The sequence below is a fragment of the Aulonocara stuartgranti genome, assembly GCF_965226115.1.
Source record: "Aulonocara stuartgranti genome assembly, chromosome: 7".
In the NCBI taxonomy this organism is placed as follows: Eukaryota; Metazoa; Chordata; class Actinopteri; order Cichliformes; family Cichlidae; genus Aulonocara; species Aulonocara stuartgranti.
The window spans coordinates 59,425,763-59,444,848 of record NC_138945.1 but is presented as its reverse complement, the minus strand read 5'-3'; the positions used below and the strand labels follow the sequence as shown (position 1 = coordinate 59,444,848).

The 19,086-nt window shown below is 41.4% G+C and overlaps 2 protein-coding genes across 3 annotated transcripts; one reads left to right on the top strand and one right to left on the bottom strand.

The window, feature by feature from the left end:
* Nucleotides 1-471: 471 nt before the first annotated feature.
* LOC309710428 (glycine cleavage system H protein, mitochondrial-like) lies at nt 472-3,978 on the top strand. The gene is made up of 5 exons (XM_082539863.1): nt 472-666; nt 811-890; nt 2,171-2,234; nt 2,388-2,519; nt 3,414-3,978. Exons 1-5 carry the CDS (start codon nt 516-518, stop codon nt 3,509-3,511), a joined length of 525 nt encoding a protein of 174 aa, XP_082395989.1. The 5' UTR covers nt 472-515; the 3' UTR covers nt 3,512-3,978.
* An 82-nt stretch (nt 3,979-4,060) lies between these two features.
* LOC309710426 (deoxyribodipyrimidine photo-lyase) lies at nt 4,061-12,192 on the bottom strand. 2 transcript variants are annotated; one of them, XM_082539860.1, is made up of 9 exons: nt 10,330-12,192; nt 8,363-8,870; nt 7,919-8,230; nt 7,640-7,812; nt 7,457-7,541; nt 7,146-7,378; nt 6,814-7,008; nt 6,474-6,699; nt 4,061-6,350 (listed from the first exon to the last, which is right to left on the bottom strand). In XM_082539860.1, exons 1-9 carry the CDS (start codon nt 10,573-10,575, stop codon nt 5,806-5,808), a joined length of 2,523 nt encoding a protein of 840 aa, XP_082395986.1. In that variant the 5' UTR covers nt 10,576-12,192; the 3' UTR covers nt 4,061-5,805. The 2 variants fall into 2 exon arrangements, with proteins under 2 accessions (XP_082395986.1, XP_082395987.1); XM_082539861.1 differs by lacking the exon at nt 10,330-12,192 and adding an exon at nt 9,100-9,243.
* Nucleotides 12,193-19,086: the final 6,894 nt, after the last annotated feature.

The window sequence follows — 19,086 nt, the reverse complement described above, 5'->3', positions numbered from 1 at the left end:
TCGGCGTTGTACTGGAAAGATCAACTAAAATAGTTGGAAATATAAAAAGTAGTACACCTTCCACTTTATCACCAAGGTAATGTTAGACTTTATTTTACTGAGTTATTCAGCCACATGGGAAAAAACAACTCAGAAACAAAAATTTATTTTTCCTTTTTTAATATTAGATGATCTTTGAAGCTGAAACATGTCTTAAATGGTATAAAACTTTCAAACTGCCAAGAAATTTATTTTAAAATAATGCAGCATCGATTCTAAGTCAGTTTCCATTTCCATCTGTGGCAACTTTTAAAAAAAATCAACAGGGGTAGAAGTAATTTACTTTGGGCTTGAGTTTGGCATTTCTTTATTTTTTAAGAAATTTATTGCTAGTTAAATTATAATAATAGTTTTTATAATAGCAAACCGAGCGCTCAAGAGGATCAATAACGATGATCGGTGGAGGGCAGTAAAGTGCCACTGATACCTCTCATATCAATGAAGAAGAAACATGCTCTCATCAGTGAGCGACAAACATGGCTGCCTGTTGGCTACTCCGTTCCCTCTCTTCCAACTTTTCTACAGTTTTGCCTTTACTCGCTCGTTCAGCGTCGCTTTCTCCATTGCAGCTGGCATCTAAGCCTTATTTTGGAAGAACGCTAGCCTCTTCTAGCCGGTTATCAGCAGGTATTCGACTATGCATGTCTTGTATTAGATAACATTAGCGACAGAAAGGACACGATAGCTGCAGCGTGTTTGAGTGTTTCTGTCATACTCGTCGAGGACTTCAAAATCCTCGCTAAGTTCTGAGTATGTTGTGTTATCTTGCAGCGCTTAAATTCACAGACAAACACGAATGGATTCGTGTGGAAGACGGAATCGGGACGGTCGGGATCAGCAACTTTGCACAAGTGAGTATTCCACCTTTGCGCGTGCACTTCACAGACCGGTGCCAAAATGTGATTTCCGGAATTTGCCAGAAAAAGAAGGAAAAAAAGATGATTACTGGTGTTGTCTTAATAAATTATCAACTGATAGTTGATTTCAGAGTTTTATGTGTAATGTGTTTAATTGTATTGGTAAATAGACTTTATATGTTATATATGAAAAATAAAGAAATGGCCTGTTTCGCGAGTATCTTTATGGCTTATAATCAATCCAGTCCTTTTTTGGCCACACAATATCTTTATAATAGTGTTATTTTTAATGCTGCTTGGCCAGATCTCTCTCTTTAAAAATTGACATTTTTATATGTCAAGAGACTTTTTAGCTGGATAAGTAAATGCTATGTAAAAGTCACTTTGTCACAAACTGGTTTATATCATTCTTTAGAGATATGGTTGGCATACGTTTCATGTCTAGGCTGACAATGTTTTGGTAAATCACTCAAATCACTTTTTGAGACAACACTGATTAAAACTGCTATAAATGATTTGATGGCTTACAGTATGTGAAACATATTTCTCTTAAATGTTATCATTGTGTTTTGAAATAAACAGTCCAGTAGCAGTAGAAGCTGCACTCAGTTTTTGGCAGAGGGACTTGTATGTGTCCTTTGTTTGTTCAGGTGTTTCATTAACATTAAAAATGTCTTTTTAAAAGCTATTTTAAGTGGCCAGAAGAGACTGGGTTTATTATTGTGTAAAATACACAGTAGGTAGGTACAATAATATAGTCATAAAGATACTTGTTATTTCTTTATTTCATATGTAGATTATGCGGAGTGCAGCCTATTTTTCAATATAAGCAAATATATTACACATAAAAACATAATCTTTTTTTTTTATGTTTGCAGGTGATGACTTTTTAGCACAATGGCGCTGAAATATGTGCACATGCAAGGCAGATCCAAGATTTAAAGCTCTTTTATTATGCAAGCTAATTAAGGCAATGCTCCCTCACATGGCCCCCAAAAAACTTAAATAACATATATTTACTGACATAAATATAAAGTACAGTTTTTAAACTGGCATTTATTTAAAAGTTTAGAAAGTATATGTAGGACTGACAGTTGTCATTACATTTCTTGTGTGTGCACAACACTCAAACACCAGATAGCAGTGACTCAAATGTAAACACAGACATCCCTTTCCACAACATTTAAATGAAACGCAAATAACTGTTTTGTTTTGTTTTTTTTAACATCATACTCTGGTTGTCCTGGCTAAATGTTTTCCCTAACCGCTTGCAGGAGGCATTGGGAGATGTAGTTTATTGTGGACTGCCAGAGGTGGGGGCACAGCTGGCTCAGCAAGGTATGATGTTTGCTGAATAATAGTGAATATTATTAAGATGGGTATAAAGCTTGATCTCATGCATGTCATCGCTGGATTTAGAGTCACCACAATGCAGGAAAGTGGATGGCCTCTTGTCCCTCATGACGTACTTTCTGAATATTACTCCTGCAGATGAGTTTGGAGCTCTGGAAAGTGTAAAGGCAGCCAGCGAGCTTTATTCTCCTTTAACTGGAGAAGTTGTAGAGATCAACACGCTACTGGCAGACAACCCTGGTCTGGTCAATAAATCTTGCTACAAAGATGGTAAGTACACACATAAACGTCACAGTGCAGTTAGTGGAGGGTACTCTGGTGTATGTATGAGACATTTTAGATTAATGCAAGAGCTTAAATAGAATTAACCAATGACATTACTCTTTGTGGTTTGTCACAACATTGGCATTTTCTTTCGATTGGTGCATTTTTTTTCTATATAGATCACTGCTAAAACCTAATGTTTTTTTTTTTAACTGTTTTATCACCCAGTATAATACGCGGCAGTAAGCTATGAGGTTTAATCTCTGGACAGTAGATGGCAGTAATACAACACAACATAACAGTGAAGACAGGGTCTACATTAAGGCCATAAAGCTGGAGCTGTTCTATTGTTACATTACATTATATTTCATTAAAATGACCCTTCATTGCACATTTTCTAACTAACATCTGAATATTTGATGTCCAGAGACATTGTATGTTTCAATCTCTTTTCCCTCACTGCATTCATTCCATTTTATTTAAGTTAATTACTAACCCATCACAATTACCTTTATGGCCTTTGGTAGTAATGCACTGCAGAATGTTAAAATAACCTTTCACTTATAACATTCACTCACAGTCTGAAAGCAAAACATAAGCTGTTCACTCTGGTGGACTATTTTACTCAAGCAAAAAAAAGTGTGTGTGTGTGTGTGTGTGTGTGTGTATGTGTATGTATGTATGTATGTATGTATATATATATAACAGTGTCAGTGACATTTACAAACATTTTCTCTTATAAGGTTTTTAGCTTATATCTTTAAACAATGCAAAGAACAAAATATACTCATATTTTGTTTTGTTTTTTCATGTGAAGCATTTAATGCTACAAGTACTGAAACCAGTGTGCATCTTTGAATCAGAGCTTAGCTTAACTTGATTTTTACACATCTATTATAGGTTGGCTCATGAAGATGAGCATTTCCAAACCTGCCGAGCTTGACAGTCTAATGGATGAAGCTGCATATGAGAGATACATCCATTCTATTGAGGACTGACATAACACCTTTCTGTATGTGCTGTGCACCTTCCCTTTTTCTCACAACACTGGCAGAGAGAGGTGCACAATATGTGCCTGTCCGTTAAAACGCAATACATAGCATTCTCCAGTGGAGCTCTGTAGCTCCAGGCTACTGATCTGTCAGTGCTGTAGAGCTGTGAACTTTAGAATTTCTTTACAGACTTAATTTAGGGGACCTTCCAGCCTGCATTGACCTAATATCCATTGTTGGTTTCTTAAAGCATCAAACCACCAAAAGGTGGAAGAGACTGAGACTAGAATAAAATAGTTACAAATCATTTCAGTGAAGGACTTGAAACTCTGTCTTGGGACACTGTTTGACTTAAAAAGCACTTTTGTCTTTATGGTATTAATTATTTTGATCTTCACTGCATGTATAAGGGTTAAACTGTGGACAGAGGACCTGTGTAATAAAAAAATAAATAAACATTTCCTTAAAAAGTCTCTTTTCTTTGTCATTTATTTCTGAAATTGTTATGTTTTATATACGGCTTAAAGAAAAAATAAATCGCACTAATATAAATATATGTATATACACCGCATTCCAAATTATAATGCAAATTGTGTTTAAGTATCATAAAGATTAGTTGTTTTTCAATTAAACCCATGGATGGAATTGTGTCTCAGGACTCTTTGTATCATTGAAATCAATCTTGGACACTTATGATCATTAGTTTGCCAGGTGAGCCCAATTAAAAGAAAACTACTAAAGAAGGATGTTCCACATTATTAAGCAGACCACCATTTTCAAGCAACATAGGAAGGAAAAAGTATCTCTCTGTTGCTGAAAAGCATGAAATAGTTGAATGCCTTGGACACGTAATGAAAACCTTAGATATTTCACAAAAATGTAAGCGTGATCACCATAATGTTAAGAGATTTGTGGCTGAGTCAGAGCACACATGGGTTCGTGCAGATAAAGGCACAATGAGGAAGGTTTCTGCCAGACAAATACATCAGATTAAGAGAGCAGCTGCTAAAAGGCCATTACAAAGCAGCAAACACTTATTTGAAGTTGCTGGTCCCTCTGGAGCCCTGCGAACATCAAGGTGTAGGATCTTCCAGAGACTTGCAGTTGTGCATAAACCTATTCAGCCACCCCTAACCAATGCTCACAAGCAGAAACGGCTGCAGTGGGCCCAGAACTACATGAAGACTAATTTTCAAACAGTCTTGTTCACTGATGAGTGCAGTGCAACCCTGGATGGTCCAGATGGATGCAGTGGTGGATGGTTGGTGGACGGCCACCATGTCCCAACAAGGCTGCGTCGTCAGCAAGGAGGTGGTAGAGTCATGTTTTAAGCCGGAATCACAGGGAGAGAGCCGGTTGTCCCCTTTAGGGTCCCTGAAGGTGTGAAAATGATTTCTGCAAAGTATGTGGAGCTTCTGACTGACCACTTTCTTCCATGGTAGAAAGAGAAGAACAAAACCATCTTCATGCAAGACAATGCACCATCTCATGCTACAAGGAATACCTCTGCATCATTGACTGCTATTGGCATAAAAGGAGAGGAACTCATGGTGTGGTCCCCATTCTTCCCTGACTTCAATCCTATTGAGAACCTTTGGAGCATCCTCAAACAAAAAATATGAGGGTGGGAGGCAGTTCACCTCCAAACAGCAGCGCTGGGAGGCTATTCTGACATCCTGCAAACCATTCAAGTAGAAACTGTTCCATGGATGCAAGAATTGTAAAACTGCTATCAAATAAGGGGTCCTATGTTAATATGTAACTTGACCTGTTAAGATGTTTTTGATTGAAATCGCTTTTGATGTTAGTGAAATTGATCTAATAATGCTGCAAATTCAACAAATAACCATTTTCAATTCTTTACAATCTATAAAATCTTTTGAAAGTCTGTGTGCGTAATAATTTGGAACAGTGCATTTTAAGTTTTTTTTATTTTTGAAAAACATACTGTTTTCATTGGGAGTTTTGTTCAGTAACATTTGAATTATACTCTATTGGTCGATGACTCGAAAATTATGCCGACTGTCATTTGAATCGACTAAGTAGCAAAAACAGAAAAATATCATTTGCATAATAATTTGGAACGCAGTGTATGCTGCCATTATTAAACACAGTACCTGAGGTCAAACTGAATATAAACTTTTGAGAGCATTTTCCAGCCCCCTTGCAATCTACTTTTTTTCCACAAATATTTTCCACATCCACATTGGCAGAATATGTCTTGGCATAATTTTTACACTCAATAAATTTGTAATATGTTTACATTCTGTGGCAAATGACTAAAAAGTTTGTAGTCTTGGTCACTTTAGAGAAGTGACTGCCCCACCGGGTACTATAGAGAACCTGTCCTTGGCTGTGGGAGTTCGTCTGGCCCTGCCTCGAGGTGAAGGAGACGGTGGGAGCCCCTCCATTCTCCGATAATCGCTGTTGAGCCTCTCCTTTCTTTGGACTGCCTCATGCATTACACTGGCAGTGAAGTCTCTCTTATTAAGGAAAGCAATGGTCTCGTCCCTCTTTCGGCTCACGTATCCTTTTAAAACTGCGTTGTAGGGGTTTGATGTGGCATCAGCATCCGGATCTTCATGCTGGTGTTTGAATTCCATGCGAGTGATGACAGGCAACAGGAACTGCTTTCCTTGTGTCACCACAGCCCCATCCTTGTGTGATAAACCCAAAGCCTCAGAGACCAGGCGTGGGGGCAAAGGCACCAAATCGCAGCCTGAGCGTTTGTCCACATACTGTTCAAACTCCCTGCGCACCAAAGCTACATCCTGCAGAGACTGATTCCTTCGCTCCTCGAGATCTGTAATTATTCGCTCGGGATACGACTGGCCAAACACCACACCTAAACCGTGAGGACAGCATCGATGTAATAAATTGATATATTAACTGTTAAAACTAAACTATGCAAAGCATGATTCCATACATTTATCTTATTTAAAAAGTGAATTACAATAAAATGTCTCACCTGCACGCCGCAGCATAGATGCAGGACATTTCCAGGGTTTGTGAATAAGCTCGTCAGGCAACTCTGCAAGTTCAGGACACCATTTCCTAACATAGGTACCGTAGGGGTCACAGGTCATTGCTGCGTCAACAGGGTGCATGACAAAGTTCCAGTGATCCAGGCCACACATGCCCCCATTCTGCCACATCATTGCATCTATGGCAACATCTGCATCCACCAGGGTGTCCTAAAAATGGGTTGGATACAGTCAGGAAGTTAAGTAGTACTTGTGAATATTTGTCAGGCATTTGGTGCAATATCTTTGTGAGTGCATTAGTCCCAGTGTGCACACGCATCTCACCTGGAACCAGCGATAGCCTTCTTGCCAAGGCAGATAAAGATATGCTATGAGAAAAGATGCCACTACATGTCTCATGTAGTTGTTCATCCAGCCTGTTTGCCACAGCTGCTTCATGGCTGCATCGACCAGAGGGTAGCCTGTTCGTCCTCGCTGCCATGCCTTGAGGTGGCCCCGATCACTGCTCCACCGCAAAGCCTGCCAGTGGATGTAAAATTATCCATAATGTGGTTTAGGCCTTTATTACAAATTAATAAATTGACGTGGCAACAAAAAAAGTTTACAATTTTATGGTATGGTTAATATTCACTTTGTAGTCTATAACTAATTTCCACCTTGTATGGAGGTCTGATGGATTCCCATGGGAGGTCAGGAAACAGCGTGAGCTGCCAGTAAGCCAAATCTCTCCACGCCAATTTGCGTTGGAACTTTAGGGGTCGACAACGTGCTCCTTTGGCATCCCACATTAACCAGCGTGGACTGAGCTGACCAAAATGAAGATAGGGCGACAAGCAGCTGGTGTTCAGAGCATCTGCCCTGCCTGACTCTTTTTCATATCTATACACACCTAGAAATAGAAATAAATATATGGTGTTGTTCATTGCCAAGTCTGTTAAGATAACCAACTGAACAATAGGTGTCTCACCATCATGAAGAAAGGCCTCTAGACGGGCTTGCGCTCCTCCTTCACTAAAATCCCAGGTCTTTCTAATATTCGCTGCCCAGTCAACCTGAATGCCGAAGAGAAAACAAAGAAAACATTGACAGATGCGTGATTTAAATTATTTTTTAAGTTGTTTTGTTTTGCCTTAGAGCTTTGGTTTCTAACCGTTGTGCCATCCTTCCTGCGGGGCATGCGTGCCAAGCCTAGTTCATCCAAACAGAGCCCCTTTGGCCAGTGGGCAGGTGTAGGGAGAGATACCGGGGGGTCCAGGGGAACTCCTACTGCAGTCCCTGGGTTCTGTCTACAGCAGCTCATGAAGTGAGAGACTGAACCTATTCCTACATCATAAAAAAACAATAAAAGTTCATCAGAATAGCCATATTGTAATTTAGGTATACATTATCAGCAAACCCAGTATGCACATAGAAATATGCTTTGACTAACCTCGAAGGCCAACACCCTCCGTGGTGACAGAATAAGGGTCTCTGAGACAATAAGAGTGGAACATCCTGCATTCAACACCTTGTTTCTGCAGAGCTGATACTACCAGATCATCTCTCTCCTTCAGCCAGGGCTCATACAAGGCATTAGCCAGCACTGTTCTTGCCCCAGTCTCTTTAATCAGCTCCTTAAGTGCCTTCAGAGAAGATTCAGTACTTGTCATCTCCCCATTTGCCTTGAGGACGACAAGACGGCTGCCGATGTGCTCCAAAGATGAACAAAAACACAACAATGCCTGATGCAACCAATATTTACCTATTTAAAAAAGGGAAGATACATTCAGACAATTAGAATACAGAGCCTTACAAACAAGGATTTTGTCAAGAACTATTATGAAGACATGAGACAAAGTATTGCTATAACCACTGATTCCTTGATCAAACTTACAAGCTCCTCCCATAGCCACTGTAATGCCCGTTCCCTCCTCTTCTTTGGGGCTCCAGATGAAGACAGGTATGACAGGTGCACCCACTTCTAGTGACGCCACGAGAGCAGGATTGTCACACAGCCGCAAATCCCTCCTGAACCACAGTAACACTGGTGGTGGTGCTGATGGAGAGCGGGGTAAACCTACAAGGTGCTGGCCAGTACATTTTCGCCTCTGCCGCCTATTCTTAGAGCGTTTTGGTTTCTGTGATTGATCCACATCTCCCTCCTGTTCTGAGACACACACAGTCTGACCTGTCCCGAGTGTCTGCTTATTAGGATACGTACTTATTTGAAACTCCATCTCTCTGGCTGTCTGCGGTGGACTCTCTCTGTTCCAGGATCCAGTTTGATTGGTGCAGTTGCTTCCTTCAGGCTTTAATATAGAATTCAGCTGAACAGATCCTCTCTGACCTTTCATATCCAGTAGAGAGAGAGCCAAAGCAAGTTCCAGCTCGTCATCTTCAGTCTAAAATTTAAGCAGGACAACCCACTGTTATTACTTTTAAAACAATTCTTTAGTAGTTTAAAAAGACGAATGTGTACACTATGCCCTAAATGACAAGACATTAGCTTTTATCAAAAACTACCACAGGTGTTTCAATTATTTAAATGTATTATCTCTTTAATTAGATGGGTGTGTACAGGCACGGCTTGGTTTACACTCATCAAGTACTTCATAAGGGACACATGCAAACCTGTCATTCTTCCTTGCAGACACCTTATTGTAACCCAAATTCTCCCCATCACCGGTTCCGTCTTGTCACTCAGGCTTCATTCAAGCCCCCATCTTCATCTCCAACACCGCCCTCTAGATTCCAGGGGGTCCTGCCCTAATCCCTATCAGCACTGGGATTAAATCCTGCGCTGATGGGCAGCATCACATGCATCTCTCAGGTCCTGTGTCAGGTCTTGTTTTTGATTTTTTTTTCTCCTATTTCTGCTGGACATGACTTTCAGATACTGTTCATCTGCTTTAGATAGTTCTTTAGACCTGCCACTTCTTTTGTCCTCCACTTGTCCACTTTCCTCAAATTGTTTAGGGAAAGTGGAAAATGCCAAGGAAATCACAATTTCCATTTTCTAAATTACTTTTAGACATTTTTAGAAAAAATCCCTACAAATACAAAGAAAACTGAAATGGGAAAAAATTGGGAGACATCATCTCGATGTAGGGAAGCATAGAGCTGCCACCCAGGCAAAATAAAAATAGAGATATATCACAAAACTTTATTGTTCTTACAATATACTTTTCATGTTTGTTCAATATACTATCACGTCATTACAATATACTTAATATCACGTTATAACAAAAAACTTTTTATATTCTACGAACGTAATAATTATGTATATTGTAATGACGTGATATTATGTTGTTCAAACGTGAAAAGTATATTGTACTAACATGATAGTATATTGTGAGAACAATAAAGTTTTCACGTTATGATGTGATATAGCTCTATTTTTCTTTTGCCTGGGTGGCAGCTCAACGCTTCCGTAGTTCTCGGGAAAATATCACCAATTAACGCAGATCCCGGGGCTCCGCATTCACAAAAGGGGGAAACTTTAGCCTTGGGAGTGGTTTGCAGTTTCGGTGAAGAGCTGCTCCTGTACCGCCATTAGGAAATCATTAATACTTATGTATGTTTTCTTTCATTTATTTACGTATTTATTTATTTTAGGTTAAGCTAGGCTAGTAGGTAAAATGAAAAAGTGACAAAAACACAACTAGCTACCTAAAGTTACGTGTATCATCAAATGCTTGAGTTAATCTCTAAAAACGCCAGTCGTTTAATTAAGTCCTGTTACTTCCTTATTGTGTTTTGTTCGTGTCATTTTTTGTATGTATTTTATTTTTGCTGACTTAAGCCTAGGTGTTACAAGTCCTCCAACCTGAATGTACTTCTATTGCTGAAACATTTACTGACCTTGGTGAAATATTCCTGGTAGATGGAGGTGAGACTGGCGTGCAGGAGTCTGTCACCCGTGGACAGAGGCTCGATGAGGGACAGAAACTGTGAGCGGGTCTCTACTTGCCCCAGGATGGACACACACATGGCGAAGAAACCCTCGGGATCCTCTCGACCCTCCAGTACTTCCCCTAACCACCATTTCACTGTGGCTTGGGCATCAGCTCCTGAAGGAGGCATCTTCGAGTAAAAGGTGACTGACATTTTAGTTTGTTAAAAAGATTAAAGCCTAAGCTCTATATTCACGATCATCTCAACCTCCTGAACTACCGGTTACCAAACAACAGCTGATTTTCAGTTACACAAGCCATGTGTCAAATGTTTTGTAACCTGGGGTAAATTGTAATGAGTAAAAAGCACCAGTAGGGGGTGTACAAATCTAATATAAATGAGCTATGCAGGAGGCTAGTAAAGCCCATGGGTGTTAGGCTGGGTTTTTTTTCTTTTCACAGCGTGTGAGTAACAGATGGGATTCCTTGTTTACATTTCATTAACTTGGCATTATGGCAGAGCAATATAGACCTAATAAATGCTATATGAATGCCTGTTTTTGACATAGATTTGAGTCGATCTCTGTGTTTCATCTTCCTGTCCACAGCACAATCATTTCTCTGCCAAATCTATACCTGTCAACGAAAATGTTTCATTCCCAGGGTCGCCACAAGCAAAATCCAATCAAATAGAGATCCTTGGTTCAATTTGAAGTGATGTTAAAATGCTGGAGGGGGGGGGGGGGGGGGGGCATCTTCCTTTGGATAATCACTCTATAATTTTTACATAGCCTTCATCTTCACAGGAATGTGGCCTTTTTCAAGTGCAGCCTGTGATGTGACTGAAAAACAAAGCCAGGAGACAGGAGACGGTGTACCCAGCAGTGATTTTTTTTTTTTTTTAATCACAGTCTGTATTCAGACTGTTGAAGGGTTGCTAAGTAATTGATTTTTTTAATGAGACCATGAATAAGCTTTTGAAAGTACGCAGCAGGGGACAATGATTTGTGACACTTGTGGAGCAAACTTTAAAATGCTTTGTATAGTTGATAAGCTCCACTTGTGATACTATTACAGGAATTACTCAGAAGTCTTATTTTACTTATATAAAAACAAATTCTCAAGTGTTCGTCTAAAATGCGACTCAAGGCTTCGCAAACAAGGACATACGATCTGAGTTATTCAAAACTATTATGTGAAAAGTAGTGGGAGTGTAAGAAGGGAATATGGTGTTGAGTGCTGTGGTATGTGAATAGAGCAAGACCGAAAGAGAGGGAGCGGGAGAAAGAGATTGAGAGAGAGAGAGAATCAATAGTGTTTAGACAGAGAAGTGGAGTCTAAGTGTGTGATCAATAGAGAGCAGAGAGGAGAGATTAGCTGCTTTTCTCTTTCAAACTAACACTGACAAATTGGTGAATTGGTGTATCGGCCCTTGGGCTAAACGGATTGACCTGCTGTTTCCATGTTCTACCGTGTACTGTCAATAAAGATCTGTGTTCATTGTGGCTCTCAATGAAGAGAGTGAATGAAGCACCAAAAGAGAGAAAAAGGGGAAAAGGAAGGAAGGGAAATAGAGAAGCAAAAGCAAAAGTGCAGTCCAGGTGCCCACGTAGAGCTGATACTCGCGAAATGTCCACACCTCGGTCTCATTAACACACGCGTGTACTCATATGTGCATCCTCGTGCACATTGTTATAAAACCATAATAACGTCTCCAGGAAAATTAATGGAAAGACAGATTAAAAACTAAGTGAGGAGAAACGGGCCACTAGTGTAGCTATTTGCAACTCATAAATCATTCTGACACACCCACGCGCATGTAGACACTTGCATAGACTCACACACGCACATACACACAAGCACACACACGTACTGTAATTAACCACAGGCTATTTACTCTCTCCTGCTGTAAATTAGACATGCAGACACAGTTATTACATTAGGGGGATCTGCCATGCAGAATGCTAACAGGGGGGGAGGAGGAGGGGAGACTCGTGCACATAACAACAACTGGTTCATACAAACATAAACATGCACGTACGCACACACACACACACATGCATGCGTGTACACAAGAAAGAGGGTTTAGAAGAATCATAGACTGACGGGAGTGAAAATGAAGCTGCAGCACAGAGAATAGGGGCCCCCAGCTCTTTGTTCCCTGCTGCATTTCATTATCTGAAACGCCAGCCAACACACGACACACACACACACGCAACGCACCTCCCCCTTCCCTAAAGCTGTCTGCCTTCACTCCATGCATACAGCACAAAAAGAGGGGAATATAGAGATACTGCGTCAGTGCCATTCACTGGCATCTGTACTTGGTCATGGCAAGCGTGTCTGCATGGTCATCCTTCGCAAATCAACTCATCCACACACTGCCCTGAGTTGACCACTTCCATTTAAACCTGTGATCACAGAAAACACAGTCCCATAAATTCTATTTCAAGCAGAACAATGGGAGATGAAGTCTTGATTAAAGCAAGTATTGATACTCTGTCTCAGGCAGCTTGTCTCCATTTAGTTCATCTGAAGTTTTTCTTATTTTTTTTTCTGGCAGTCCTTCAGTTTGTGTGTGTGTGTCCTCTGGTTCCCTCTGCCTCCCTCACCCTTCTCTGTCCCTCTGTTTTCCCACGGTGATCGATAGCTCATTACAATCATTGACTGCAGCTCATCAGCACCTTTTAAGGTCTGGAGACACAGAAAAGGTGTATGTGCTTGTAAGGGTGCATGTTTTCTGATGTGAGCTTATTGACAAATAGAAAATAACCATTCAAATGTCAAACATAACCTTTGTTTTGTTCAAAATGAATTTTTCTGTCTTACAGCCAGTGCTGCGGGTGTCTAGTTTGTCACTTTGTCGCTTTATGGTCCATGGTCTTGGGGAACATCTTATTATGCAACTCACGTGGGTACCATGGTTTGTTGCTATGGTGATTGCCAAGGGAGCCAGAGTATTATAGGTGTTTATCCTAGACAGGAGCAAGGCTACTCTCCGTCTATCAGGACACGCTTCAATTTGCCACACAGTTTGGACCACACATTAAGATCAACACAGTCACAGAGGGACAAAGGGAAAACAGAATACAACACAATCAGGTCCGGATGCGATTTAGTGGATAGATTATTCAGTATTCATATTCCTGGAAGAAAGACCTTGTTCAAACACTCAGTTGTTGGTTTAATGCGTCACTGCAGGGTTTGTTTTTGGAGAGGACAGGATGTGAGCCAAAAGAAGCAAACAGAGAAAAAAGACTGTTAGAGAGTACAAACCATGGTTAAAGGCAAGGAGAAAAGTGTAGACATAAAAAAAGGCAAAATAAAGGAGACAATAGATAGACCTCGAGAAGTCCCCCAAGGATTCAGTCACAGGATGTGGTCTAAGAAAAGCAGTAAATTGGTAAAGAGTGTGAACTTTTAAGGAAAAGGGGATAAAAATAGAGAGTATAATAAAGGGCTGAATAGACAACAAGTCTCTCAGCCCATGCATAAATTACACACACCATTTACATATTCATTATGTTTTGTGTTCTAATGAGAGTATTTGCTTAATAGCATCACCACCACTGCCAGCTTTTGTTTGACTCAAGAGAATTAAAAGAGTGGGAGAAAAAAAAAAGAAAAACAAGGGAGCAAGGGTCATCTTGGCAAAGTGGGTTAGGTCAATGGTATACAATCAATTTTACTGATGATCATATCAATCATATTGCTGTATTGTTCATGTGTGAACGAGCACAACCTACTCAAGGCTCTAGGAGATGTGAAGTGAAACACACATAATGGGGGGTTGGTTAAAGTTAATTAAAACAGCACAAGCTCTCTACAAACTCGGGGCTCTCTTCGTCCTTCTCCTCTTGTCTCAGTGGAATAAGTGAGTGCTGCTGTAATTACCTACAGGGCAGCCACTGAGAGCATTTCTTCAGGTGCCAAAAAAAGTCTTTCAAATGACAGCAAAGATTTGCAGAGTGACTTTAAGGAATGAAAAGTTTGTATGTCTGAAGTGATCTTGCGCATAACTAGAGGTCCAACACATAAAGTGTTCCATACAATGTGAAGCGTTTTTTTTTTTTGTTAGAAAATAAATGAATGAAATAAGGGGAAAAGAGAGGGATGGAAATGAAGAGACAGGGGGAAGGGCAACGGAGGGATGAGCTACAAATGAGAGCGATGGCGGTGGCAGGTTGGCACAGTGCCATCCAGTCAGGACTTGAGCAGGGGCGGGCATGGGCATGGGAAAAGGGGCGAGGAGGAGAATAAGAATGAAAGAGGAAGAGAAACAGACCTCCATACTGCTACCATGGTGGCACCTTGGCACAGGCATAATGGGGCGTAACGAACAAGAGACTGGGCAGAGAAAGGGAAGATGGGAAAAATATCAGAAGATAGCGGAGCATAGAAGTAAGTGAGATGCCAGCAAGCAGAGGACTCGGATATCGATAAACGACAGAATCATAGGATGTTGAGGAGAAAGATGGACAATACTTTAAATTTGTAAATGCACGATAGGTCGCAGAATGGGAAACAGCGTTGGAATTATTGTAACCGTTATTCAATTTTTCTTCCTTTCTATGCCAGCTGCAGCGTGCCACCCAACGGGCAGCATGCCAGTTTGTACATGTGGCATGCCCGAAGCATTCGAAGCGAATGGCGGAAAACTGTCATAGTCAAAGACGAGGACTCACCTCCGAGGATTTGCTACTAATCACCATTTGTTTGTTTGGACAAAGCCAAGAAGAGGTGCCCGGGCAACGGTTGCCAGCGATTTAGTGATGGCATCTTTTCAGGGGCGGCAAGGGTACAGGAAGAAAGATGGCACCCTGCCAAAGCAACATAATGCACACATTAGTAAACAGAAACCTCCGTACGGTGAGCAAAACATTTCGGATGCCTTGAACGTTTTTGGCGGTGGCATCCCCTCAAGGGAAAGACTGGAAACAGAGATGGCACCATGCCAAACACAAACTGCGAGGCGTTCGCGGGCACGACCAATAGATACACTAAAATGTACTAAATGCCACGGCAAAAAAAGTAGCAAAAGAACTACAAGTAGAACTACAAATGTAGCCGTGGTGGGAGTTTGGGAGAAAAACTATTTCCGTGATGCCAACTCTGCTCAGTGCCAGCTGCTGCACTGAAAGGATGCTGCTGCCCATCACAAAAATCTAAGAGGAGGGATCATACCATTCCAGTATGGGCAGAAAGACTATGTGGAAAGAGAGGAATAATGAGCAAAATGAATAACGGATGCAGAAGGAGGAAAATGGGGGATTTTGTGCTTAACGAAGAACAGTGGGAGTGGGTGGACAAGGATGATGAAGAGCCTCTTTCCTGCACTTGCACACCTGGGATCTTCTTAAAGGGATATCCCCTCAGACTGCTGTGTGTGTTTAAAGGGAGGGATGTGTTGGCATCATCTCCAGGGTGTCAAGCTGTGTTTCTCTATTGCCAGTCAGGGAGGGTTCTGCAGTCATCAGAGGCGGGCAACTGTCTGGGCATCTCATCTGCAGCTAATTAACAGCCACACACTAATTCTAACAGCCGATCATAATTAGCGATTTAATCACTCGTCAACGCTCTTCTCCCCCCCAAATTGTGCCTCCTATTTGGACACGTGCGGATAAGCTAAGGAACGCCGGATTCCTCCCTCACTACCTCCCCCTCCCTCGTCCTTCCTTCCTTCATCCTTGGCTCCAGACTCCAGTGGGATCTTAATTAAGCCTGGGCTTCATTATGCAAATGGAGTACAATAAACGACAGCAGAGGTGGAGTTGGATACAGACTAAAACGGAACGGTGGGAGGGGAGCATTGAAAGTGGAAAATGAAGAGATGTGGAAGGTTACTAAAATCGTCTATGTAATGTTACTACAGTAATTGTAAAGTTGTTGTAACTTGTATGTCTGCAGTGGGCTCACTACCACATGAGACGTGAGAACCAGTGAAACCAGCTCTCTGATTCGCCATCTCTGCTGGCATTGGGAAAACTTCTCTGAAATAACAGCGGATATGCAAAATGTCACTTCTCACAAAGGAAATTTCAAGGAATGGTGAAGGAAAGGGAATATTGACAATGAACCCTGTTAATATCACCAGTTGGCTGTTGTCGTGGATACAAAGGAAGATGGTAGAGATAGGGAGACAGAAAATAGGGAGACAGAAACACTGAGAGTGGCAGCAGCATGGCAGCTAATGTCATCTCAGTTTAATCATCGCATGGGATCATGGGGTTCATGAAAATTCATTTGCATATCATTAAATGGAGAGAGGTTATTTGGTGCGGCTAGCCAAAATGGGATTGGATGAAGGAAGGGGGGGAAAAAAAGGAAAATGTAGGGGCTCGTTATTAAACTGCAATATTTTATAGTCCGCCAGCCGATTCATTTAATTTGGGCTTAATTAAAATGTGTCAGACTCAATAAATCATTCCAACAGGGATACTATCAGTGTTTCAGTCTGAAAAAAAGACTAATCACTGGATATGCGGTCGGACATTTTCCAATAACATTTTGAGTGCTTTAGTCTAATGTGAGCTTGACCAATCGACTTCCATTTCTGATTTATCTGAGTGGTGTGCATCGAAACAGCCTGTAACTTCTGTGTACAGTGTGAGCACAGGGCTATTTCTGACAGGTGGTGATGCCACCCTGTGTTAGTCAATAAGGGGGCAGCCTGCACTGTCTTTTTGACCTCTGCGATGTGTATGTATGTGCTTGGCTGTGTGCATTTCTCATTTACATAAGTGATGTAATTAGACCACCCTTTCTCATGCAGATCAGTTTGACAACATGGCAATCACTTTAACAGACATGCAGGCGCACACTCAGAAATACACACACAGGACAACACACGCTTGCTGCCGTGACCACCCCCATATCATGGGGAGTCTGTTGTCTGTGAGCAAAAAGTGTAAAGATTAACATAATCCAGCTAATAAGTGTGAGTAATATTCACAGAGTGACGCGTGGCATAGACACTGTCCTGCTGATGCGTATTTGTATCTCATTATAGATGTAAAGTACTGTGGTCGCCAGTGAGGCGGGAGGGGGAGTGGTGACGGTGAGCAGGGGGCCTTCATGAAGTGTGGGCCTGAATAAAGAGACACAGAAGAACAACAATAAACTGCACTACTTGGGGGGGAAAGTTACTCTATCCTTCCTTTGAAAAAGTTATTGATGTAATATAAAGACAAATTACGCGGGGTACCTCATAACCAGGATGCTGGAGATTGCTAAAGGAAGTTTTTCCAATGTCTGCACAAAATTGGAAAGACAAACCTACTGATTTTGTATCTGTTTGTTTACAGTACTGAGAGGCACACTGAGTCAGGTTTTTGCTGCAGAATATAGGAATTATAAATAGAGTGTATTTGCGCTTGCAGGCTAGCTCTGCCACATGATTGATTAGGATGGTGTGACGACCATTAAAAAGTCATTTAAAAGATGGATAGGGACCACATTTCCAAATAAAAACCACTTTATACCTGATGAAGTGCTGAACAAACTCTCCTTCAAAGACATTTACTGATTACTCTCTGGGTATGAGTGAGTGTAATGTGGGAAGCTCCCATGAACTCAGTGTAGCCTCTGCATCAGCTGTAGAGGACTCCAAAGCACTCGTCTCGACACAGTCAGGAAAAGGGTGGTAAAGGCTGTAGTTAAAAATTGTAGTTAAAAGAGAAAAAAAAAACACAACCTCTGACATCTTTTTAATATTTTGGATTTAAAGCAATATATTAATTTGGACTGAGGTGTAATCTGTGTGCACAGGCGTGCGCACACATGCACACACTGACTGAAATCTGATAGCGCAGCGTCGCTTCAGCTCAAGCCTTATCCTAAGAAACAGAGGTGCGTCTGAATGTGCGAATATATTTCAGCTCTGTCTCTTTAACTCGGGGCTCCACCACAGCAGCATGCTTTGGGATTCATGCATAAACATGAGCTGGCCTTTCAGCTCTCTCCTCACATAACCAATCTAAATCTAAATGAGCCCCCACTACAGATACACCAGCAGGCAATGACATTACTCCCCAGCCCCAGCCCAACCCCCTACTCTACCCTACTACCCCCAGTGACACATATACACCAGCAGGCAATAATTTCACGCTATCCCTCAAAGCCCCCCCACCTCCACCTACTCTCCACACGCATACACTCACTCGAACCCCCTTTTTTGCCGCAACCCCACCAGCTGCACAGTACTCATTTGATTAAGAGGGGGAGGACAGGGAGAAGGAGAAATGGTGGGGGATCACTTTATCAGGATGACTTTCTAAGATGGCTATCATGAGCTACGAAGCTATCTCAAGCCCTTTTCTGTGGTTACCTTCCTATTGTTCTCGCCATGTATCTGCTTGTCTCCGCCCAGCAAACCCAATCAGAACAACCCCGAGTTTCACAGTTACATCTTCCGTTGTCGCATTTCTGTGTAACAGTGAAATGAAGGGCTTGCCGCGAGAGAACAAGAAGCAGATACAGGTTTGTGCTCGACTTGTGCGCGTGTCTGATCGAACACTACATTCCCATGTTCATTGAAGTTTTTCCCCCCTCTCCAGCAAGTTGTCTCATCAACCACTGGGAAGTTTTACATAAGAAATGAGCAAATAATAAAATCTTCTCTACCAACCTAAGCTGTGGTCTTTGAAATGTTGCATATGAAAATTTGTGTGTCCTAAATGTGCTGTAGTGTGCAATTTTCCTCTCCTCTCTCCCAGAGTCGTAAAAC

Bases quoted from the DNA above. Each gene is read 5' to 3' on its own strand.
- LOC309710428 (XM_082539863.1), top strand. From the start codon at position 516: ATGGCTGCCTGTTGGCTACTCCGTTCCCTCTCTTCCAACTTTTCTACA. The intron at 667-810 runs GTATTCGACTAT...GTTATCTTGCAG, and splicing joins TTCTAGCCGGTTATCAGCAG to CGCTTAAATTCACAGACAAA. The intron at 891-2,170 runs GTGAGTATTCCA...AACCGCTTGCAG, and splicing joins GGATCAGCAACTTTGCACAA to GAGGCATTGGGAGATGTAGT.
- LOC309710426 (XM_082539860.1), bottom strand. From the start codon at position 10,575: ATGTCAGTCACCTTTTACTCGAAGATGCCTCCTTCAGGAGCTGATGCC. The intron at 8,231-8,362 runs GTAAGTTTGATC...TTTTTTAAATAG, and splicing joins AGTGGCTATGGGAGGAGCTT to GTAAATATTGGTTGCATCAG. The intron at 7,542-7,639 runs GTTAGAAACCAA...TTCGGCATTCAG, and splicing joins GCAGGAAGGATGGCACAACG to GTTGACTGGGCAGCGAATAT.